The sequence below is a fragment of the Triticum dicoccoides genome, chromosome 5B, assembly GCF_002162155.2.
Source record: "Triticum dicoccoides isolate Atlit2015 ecotype Zavitan chromosome 5B, WEW_v2.0, whole genome shotgun sequence".
In the NCBI taxonomy this organism is placed as follows: domain Eukaryota; kingdom Viridiplantae; phylum Streptophyta; class Magnoliopsida; order Poales; family Poaceae; genus Triticum; species Triticum dicoccoides.
In genome coordinates, this window is record NC_041389.1 from 433,813,315 (window position 1) to 433,822,515 (window position 9,201).

Below are 9,201 nucleotides of genomic sequence, written 5' to 3' on the forward strand. Positions count from 1 at the left end.
GGCTGTCTTAATCTGAACCAAAACACATTGATATGTCATCAGATTACTAGGCTGTTTTTCCTTTTTCCAGTGGAACCCTGAAATACATCAAATGTTGTACTTAACTGTAAAGATGTGACACTCCCTCCGTCCCAAAATAAGTGTCTTAACCTTAGTACAACTTTGTACTAAAGTTAGTACAAAGTTGACACAGTTATTTTGGGACGGAGGGAGTACTAACTGATGACGACCACAACTAGTACTGCAACTATTCTGACCTGATACATGGAAGGTTAAACTTCTGATGAGATCTGCACATGACCTGGAGGTGTCTTACATAATTGTATTCCTTTTTTGCCAGTAGATGGGTAGCTGTCATGATTGTTGGCTGATGCTGCCAGATCGTGTAGGCTTTGTTTGTCATGGAACTGTAAATAGCTCGGGTTAATAAGACCTTCCAGTAGAGCTTGTGGGGATAAATTCTTGACGTCTTGTTCATACCACGATCCTTTGTTTTTTCTGCTATGGCATTCAGTACATTCCTTCTGAAAGGTATCTAGGTGCTGACTTCTTTTTGTGCCTATTGGATGGCATCTTGTTTGCTTTGTAGGCTATGTTCGGAAAATTACATACCGAGAGGGAGCTGAAAATCTGGATGAGTTAGACAATGGGAGACCACCCTAATTTGTTGGTGCTGTCTGTTTGGTGGCGGTAATTTTATTAACTGGTGCTGCATAGATTGTGCTTACTACATGTGATTCTTTTCACTACACAACTTCTATTTCAGGCACGGTACAGGACAGGATGCCATTCTTTAAGCATTGTAAACTTTTCTTTTCTGTCTAGTTATTGTACACACTCCTATTCTTCAATTACAGATGTATGATCAAAATTCACAAAGAAGGAAAGAATAAAAATATAAAGAGATTGCTTGAACCAGTACTCAGAAAACCTTTCGGCATGTATTGCCCCGAGCAGCTTAGATGAGATTCTTGCTTTGCAATGCTTATCTGGTCCATCTTTGCCCTCTTTTTTGGTTGGAGGTTCCTTTCAGTGCAAGTTCTAGAGGAATCCCAACTTCTGCAACTTTCTGCAGCTATCAGGCATTTGTATCCTGACCACCTTAGCTCTGTTCAGCACACAACAGTAGCTATAAACCTTCATCAAGGGCACGCAGAAGCTGCCTGGGCAGACCAGTTATAGCCTTCTCCATCATCTGTTGCTATCTGCATCAAACCATCTGCAACATGTCGCACCTGAGCATCCTGACCTTCAAGTACAACCTAGCGAAGCTCCGGTTCAAGCCCTCCCGTCCGGCCGGACGGCTGCTGTCCGCCAGGGACCGGCAGCAGTTCGACCTGATGATGTACAAGCCTGACGAGGAGGAGATGGCCAAGGTGTTCGACAAGATTGCCGGTGAGCCTGGCCGGATCTCAAGGAGCGACCTCCAGGCCCTCCTGCAGAGGTTCGACAAGGCGGACGCCGTGGGCGAGGCGCGGCGGATGGTCTGCGCCGCCGACAGCAACAAGGATGGGTACATGGACCTGGAGGAGTTCATGGAGGTGCACAGGAACGGCGTCCAGCTGGGCGACATACGCCGAGCCTTCTTCGTGTTTGACAGGGACAGGGACGGCAGGATCACCGCGGAGGAGGTGATGGACGTCCTGCGCAGGCTCGGGGACAGCTGCAGCCTCGAGGACTGCCGGAAGATGGTGAAGGAGATCGACAGGAACCATGATGGGTTCGTGGACATGGATGACTTCATGGTCATGATGACTCGCCCGAGGAAGAGGATGTAACATTTGTGGTCAAGCAAGCCTACGTATCGTACCAACGCTGGTTTAGCTCTTCTGCATTGCGTGTAACGTAAACTGAAACTTGTAAACAAAAGGAAGAATAAATGAAGTAAATAAACGTTCCTATGCTTCTAAGCTTAATCAGCACATATGACAGACTATTTGTTGGAAATAAGGCCAAGAAATGCAACATAAATATGTTCAAAGTGCAGCGTCAAGCTCATGTTCAAAGTTTCGACCAATTATTGCACCTAAAAATACTGTGGTTTGATCATGTGGAGTAGAAAAGTTTCGACCATGTGGAGATTAGTTACCGTCTGACGGAAATAACTGTGTTTGATCATGTAACTCTTTGTTGTGTAAGTGGATAATATACAAGAAATGCGAATCATTAGCTTCTCATTCACATTTCCGGTATGATATCATGGAAGTCAAGTGTATACTTTTACTCCTGTTGTCAAAGGGTTGTAGGTGATGGTAAAAAACATGATTCTGGGGGATGCATGGATAGGACACAAACCTTTGCGTCAAAGGTTTGTTAGGTTATACAGTCTTCCTCTGAACCTGTTGACACCAGATTTTGGCATGGCCAAGAACTTAATTAAGATGGTCTCAAATGGAGAAGTGCTCGAAGTAAGAAAGTTCCGTATCGTCAAAAGAAGAAACTTTGTTATTTGGGCCATAGCAATCCAGTCTCATCTCTAAGGCCGAAGTTGTGTTTGAAGTATTCAGATTTTGTATTCAGAACACTATTCGGCATATGAGAAACGTTTCTACACGGATTGTCTTCGTCTCGTCGAAACGATCGATTTTGATATAAAAAACGTCTAAATCGGTATTTGTATGCAAAAGTTAGAGCCAAAATGGTGTGCTATATAAGTCTGCCCCGGAAGTTCCGGACAAAACTTCCGGGGAGGTTGCGGGCTAAGCAGAAACTTTGCACGCGGTGTGCCCCGAAAACTGAAATTTCAATATTATTTGCAGATTTGCGGGCCCGAATCCAACTCAAGATGACCTCGGATGAAAAAGTGATCAACTGAAGAGTTTTTCTCCATTGCAAGATCTACAACTTTGATTTTTGGACCATCACGATCCGAGGGCATGTGCGACCTGCAGGAGCTGTACAAGAGGGATACTTGATGTAATTTTAGCCCGGAAGTTCTGGGTTGACCGGAAGTTCCGGCCCTCGTAGTCCGAGTTAGGTTAACTTTTGATGTTTTGGACGGGATTTGAGTCCTTTTCTTGTACGGAAAGTCCAGCCGCCTCATATATATGTAAGGGGTGACGGCCGATTGAATAACAACACACAATCGAACAATCAATCTACCACTTTTACCTTTACTTTTATCTTCTCCCTTGTTCTTCTTCTTTCTCGTTCTTCGTTCGTTCTTCTTCATTGCAGGGCGCTGAACCTCGAGGCCCTAGGGGCGATCAGGTCGACCTAGGGCAGCCCATAGCCGCCGCGCGCCCTGACGGGGTCCCTCCCGGGCGTGTGGGGTTTCGAGTCTATGAAAGCGCCCGCCAGATTGCTTGCGTACCGCGCTTCCGGCAGGTCTCCTTCGACGTGAGCTGCGGTGCATCACCCTCGGCGTTGGAGGTACACGCTGACGTGTTTGTGTGCGAACACACTTTTTGGCGACTCCGCTGGGGACGAAGCTTTGAACGACCTCCGACCCGTTCTTGCTATGAAGAGATCATCATCAAGTTGCTGCAATCTACAAAGGTAATATGAATACCCAATTCCCCTTTGTAGATGCAAATAATCCATATGTTGTTGCTGGATCACCTAATAAGCATAATGTATCGGCTAGCCCTAGTTTTATCAATTATGCATCTAATTATGCGCAAGGGCCGATGCAAAACAATCTTCTTACTTCAAATTCTTATGATTTTAGCAACATACAACATATGTATCCAAACTCCCATGCATCGGCAACCCCACAAATTCATATGCCGATGAACAACATGATGGGTTTGGTCAATCAATTTGAAACACCCCATGATAAAATTTCCAATAGCATACAAAAAAGTGTTTCACCTTTTTATTCATCGGCAACTAATTTGCAATATGTGAATCCAACCTTGCCGATGGATGGGAGAATTGGCCATGCTACTATAGCTATTCGGTGAGTTACTCTCAACCATCATATGCTACACCTCATGTTAGTAAATTTTCAGCACCGTATGCAACTGTAGATGTTCATAATTCGGCCCCGCATCTTCATGGTCATAGTCGAATAAGTGAATAATTTACAGGAAGACATGTGCCGTCATTAAATATTGTAGCATATAATGCATACTCTACACAGTTCAAGAATTTCGGCAACACTCATGAATCATTGGCAAAATAATCTGAAAGTATTGCGGAGCAATCCCTTCCAGAAGCGATTGTGGCTGCATTAAAAAGGAGCTTGGCACAAAACAAGAGAATTAATGCTCTTTACCTTGAACAATATGAAAAGGGGTTGTTTCCTGATTATGCTGCAATAAAGGCTAGAGTTTTGCAGGAAGATGAAACTTCATCAATTGGTAGTATTGGTGAGAGAGCATATGGTTATACAGAAGTGCATACACCTCCACCTAGTACCGCAACATATTATACGCCCCCTACACAATTGCAAAATTTCGGTAACACTAACACTTCATTGCCGAAAGATCCTAAAAGCATTGGGGGGCAAACTAATCTATAGCAGGCTGAAATTAAGAGGGGAGTTAAAGCTTTGCGCGATAGGGTGCAAGTACTTCGCCAAGAGAGAATTGATAGGGAATTAGCTCAAAGAAAAGAAGCCTTGCCAATTGATATAACCGGTGAAAAGAATGATGATTCGGAAACTAAAAGTGCTTCGGTTGAAAAAGCCGAATCAAGTAGTATATATTCCGAATCCATCAAATCCAAAGATGCAAACATTGTTGAGAAAGAGCATGGAAAGTATAGCAAGACAGCCATACTTGATTTTTCTGAAGTTAATGGAACCTACTTCCTGCCCTACGAGTTTCGTGCCATAGAAATTGATGAGCTTCAAGAACAAGAACAAGTAGCCGAAGAAAGTTTGGTGGACAAATATCTTCTAACTAATGATGCGCGAAATCAAAAAAAAGATGATGACAAGGCGTTAGGGAGCTATCCGAAGGCGGAGCAAGATATTCTTCAAATCACACCACCATCACGCTCTCCAACATATTTGAAGAGGTATGTCTAGCAATTAATTTACCTATTTTCAGATTTGGTCATGACTTAGTTGTTGATGCATATATTAGAAAAATCTTCATAAGAAATATTGAGAGACCAATGAAGAAGGGTAATTTATTTGTTAGCAATCAGATTGTCACAAAGCATATCGGTCAACACATTGCACCATTCAGAAAGACCGATAGCAAAAAATTATTGCAGCCAAGGCTTTCCCCATTGCTTTATCTAAAGCTCATATCTAATTGGGCAACTTTGCTTATTTATTACTTGGCTTGCATTTGGTCTCATTTGAGACATGTATGCTCTAACTATTTTCGTTTAAGAAATTTAAAGCCAAGGTAAAATTCTTTTGAGAAAAACGATGCTATTATGATATCTTATCGAAAGACATCAGATATAGAGTGCAAAACACATTGCATAGCCGAATGGGGAGATTCCAAATCTGAACCATTCGTTTGCTTACCTCCAAAGCCGTTCTCACAGCAAGACCCGCTAAACAATAAGAAGTATACCTTCAATTCAAGCATATGTGATCAAATATTTGATTTGTTGCTGAAAAATAATTACATTAGAATTCTTGATCACCATGTTAAGCCATCAATCCAAGGACGAATGTATTGCAAGTTGCATGATTCGTCCAAGCATAATTTTGAGGATTGCAACACGTTTCGTCAAATAGTTAAATCTAAGGATGGCAATGGGTCGGGTTTGGATCGGGTTGAACAGTATCAAATCCATATCCATATCCATGAAGACAGTCTTTGCCCGCCCATGAAAAAATCCATGGGTGAAAAATGATGTCCATGTCCAAATCCGATGGATATCCATATCCACTGGATATCCATTGGGTCCTCTCGATACATATAAATAAGACTTAACATAATATTAACATAAACTCTTCCATTCTTCACCTCGTGGCAGGCTAGGGTTCACTTATGGTAAATCAACATCCAGTAACAACCTAAGATCATTTAGTATTTTTCTAACAGATGAGAATGACGAGTCATTTAAGAAGGAGATAAAAATAAGGAAAGGGGTGTTGGAGTATGTTTCGGAGGGGATTGCCTCTCAACTTATAAAAGTTACAATGGGGATTGTGTAATTTCTTATGCATGTTTTAGATAAAAAAAGTGTAAAATTTCCGTGGGAGGTGTGAACGTGGGGCAGGGGTAGCAGATTTTTTTCCATTAAGTCATTCTATCGGGCCGGGTTTGGGTATATCCATGGGTACAAGATTATATCCATGCCCTACCCACGAACAATCGGGTCGGGTTTGGGCGCCACCCATAGACACAAAAGCATATCCAAACCCTATCCATTCGGACCGGATATCCATGGATATCCATGTCCATGGATAAAATTGCCATCCTTAGTTAAATCGGCCATTGATAAAGGACGATTAAAATTTGTTGAAACACCAAGGGATGACCAGTCTATTCCGATTGGTCCTAATGGAAAAAAGTTTTTGAATCGGCTGCTTCAAGACGATTCCTTTAAAGATGAGAAGGTAAAAACTGCAGGTGATGGGATCAAGTTTTCAAGTAAAGAAGTTGTTCAAGAGCACAGTGAAAATATTCTTGAAGGCATGAGTTCTATCGAAGATAAAATAAAGACGTCAAGGACTGGGGGGCAACAAAGCAATCCAAAGATCAATGCAAGCAAAACCAAAGGATATAAAGGACGCAATAAGCACAAGCACAAGAAATCTAAGGTCACTTTTGCACAGTTATTAGATAAATATCAAAAGAAAAGTGAAGAGAATGGTGCTTATCGGTCGAGTAATGCAAAAGAATCAAGATCACCCCCTAGGCGCAAATCCAAGGATCGGTACTGGCAAGAAGACAATTTTAATGTAACGTGTTCATATCCTTATTTTGGATCGCCAATGCCAATGCCGTGGATGCCTCCCTATGCTCATGTACATCGATATTCATCATGGGACAGGTATGATACAATGGCACATTCTCCATCATATTCTAGCCATCTCACCATTATTATGCAGCTTCGAAAAGATCAACGTTCAGTAAGCAGTCATATGTTCAAGACCGTTTCAATAAGAAAGAATCGGTCCGGAGCTCAAGAAAGAAGAAAGAGGTGATCAAACAAGTATATCGAGTTAAAAAAGATGGTCGCAAGAGTGCCAATTCAGATTTGATCTTGAAGGATAAAGAGCCAATTAAAGTGTTAACATTGGCTACTAAAGGCAATGAGATGAAGCAATCAATTGTCAAGAATCAAAGTGCCAAATCTGAAGAAAAGAAGTTGAAAGTGCACAAGCTAAAACAAGAATTGTCATTGCTTCAAACAAAATCGCAGTCGGGGTGCATACTCGGCTTATCATATTGGCAAAAGAAGAAATTACAAAAACTTGGTGCATAAGAACTTGAAGATAGGAACATGGCATGGGTTCCCAAAGGAAGTGTTCAAAATAAGAATTATGTGCAAGCCTCCATTACAAGAAGTGCGACAAAGGTGAAGAATGAAAAGAGTGAAAACTATGAAGGAACAAGCCGAAGGTTTCAGCACCTTCGGTCTAGACATTATCCATATTCTTCAACTATGCCATTAACGCTTATGCCGTGGAATTCTGTTGGGGAACGTTGCAGAAAATTAAAAAATTTCCTACGGTTTCACCAAGATCCATCTATGAGTTCATCTAAGCAATGAGTCATGGGAGAGAGATTGCATCTACATACCACTTTGTAGATCGCGTACGGAAGCGTTCGAGGGAACGGTGATGATGGAGTCGTACTCGCCGTGATTCAGATCACCGATGACCAAGTGCTGAACGGACAGCACCTCCGCGTTCAACACACATATGGTACGGACGACGTCTCCTCCTTCTTGATCCAGCAAGGGGGAAGGAGAGGTTGAGGAAGAAGGCTCCAGCAGCAGCACGACGACGTGATGATGGTGGAGAGGCAGTACTCCGACAGGGCTTCGCCAAGCGCTCAACGGAGGAGGAGAGGTGTTGGGGAGGGGAGGGGCTGCGCCTTGGATCAGGTGTTCAGCCCTCCCCTCACCCCTCTATTTATAGGGGAAGGGGGAAGGGGGCCGGCCCCCTCTAGATGAGATCTAGAGGGGGGGCGGCGGCCAAGGAGGGGGGCTTGCCCCCCAAGCAAGGGGGTGCGCCCCCACTAGGGTTCCCTCCCCCCAACCCTAGGCGCATGGGCCTAAGGGGGGGGGGTGCCCAGCCCTCCAGGGGCTGGTGCCCTGCCCCACGCGGCCCATGTGGCCCACCAAGAGGGGTGGCCCCTCCTGGTGGACCCCCGGAACCCTTCCGGTGGCCCCGGTACAATACCGATATGTCCCCAAAACTTTTCGGTGTCCGTATGACAACTTCCCATATATAAATCTTCACCTCCGAACCCTTCTGGAACTCCTCGTGACGTCCGGGATCTCATCCGGGACTCCGAACAACATTCAGTAATCACATACAAGTCTTCCTTATAACCCTAGCATCAGCGAACCTTAAGTGTGTAGACCCCACGGGTTCGGGAGACATGCAGACATGACCGAGACGGTTCTCCGGTCAATAACCAACAGCGGGATCTGGATACCCATGTTGGCTCCCACATGCTCCTCGATGATCTCATCGGATGAACCACGATGTCGAGGATTCAAACAACCCTATATACTATTCCCTTTGTCAGACGGTATGTTACTTGCCCGAGACTCGATCGTCGGTATCCCAATACCTCGTTCAGTCTCGTTACCAGCAAGTCACTTTACTCGTACCGTAATGCATGATCCCGTGACCATACACTTGGTCACTTTGAGCTCATTATGATGATGCACTACCGAGTGGGCCCAGTGATACCTCTCCGTAATCCGGAGTGACAAATCCCAGTCTCGATCCGTGTCAACCCAACAGACACTTTCGGAGATACCTGTAGTGCACCTTTATAGTCACCCAGTTACGTTGTGACGTTTGGTACATCCAAAGCACTACTACGGTATCCGGGAGTTACACGATCTCATGGTCTAAGGAAGAGATACTTGACATTGGAAAAGCTCTAGCAAAACGAACTACACGATCTTGTGCTATGCTTAGGATTGGGTCTTGTCCATCACGTCATTCTCCTAATGACGTGATCCCGTTGTCAATGACATCTAATGTCCATAGTCAGGAAACCATGACTATCTGTTGACCAACGAGCTAGTCAACTAGAGGCTTACTAGGGACGTATTGTGGTCTATGTATTCACACGTGTACTATGATTTCTGGATAATACA

The 9,201-nt window shown here is 43.9% G+C and overlaps 2 protein-coding genes across 2 annotated transcripts in view; both read left to right on the forward strand.

Annotated features, from left to right (window-relative positions):
• The window catches only part of LOC119310113 (protein disulfide-isomerase SCO2-like), a gene marked incomplete at its 5' end in the record, with an annotated part of 7,295 nt that extends 6,377 nt beyond the window's left edge, over positions 1-918 (forward strand). Inside the window, one exon of the mRNA XM_037585953.1 lies at positions 590-918. Within this exon, the coding sequence (XP_037441850.1) occupies positions 590-663 (74 nt within the window). The remainder of the gene's footprint in view (positions 1-589) is intronic.
• Positions 919-1,076: 158 nt separating this feature from the next.
• Positions 1,077-1,993, forward strand: LOC119310112 (calmodulin-like protein 30). The gene has a single exon (XM_037585952.1). The coding sequence runs from the start codon at positions 1,227-1,229 to the stop codon at positions 1,776-1,778; it is 552 nt and encodes a 183-aa protein (XP_037441849.1). The 5' UTR covers positions 1,077-1,226; the 3' UTR covers positions 1,779-1,993.
• The last annotated feature ends 7,208 nt before the right edge of the window (positions 1,994-9,201 follow it).

Excerpts from the sequence above, each read along its gene's own strand:
- LOC119310112 (XM_037585952.1), top strand. The coding sequence starts at position 1,227 with ATGTCGCACCTGAGCATCCTGACCTTCAAGTACAACCTAGCGAAGCTC.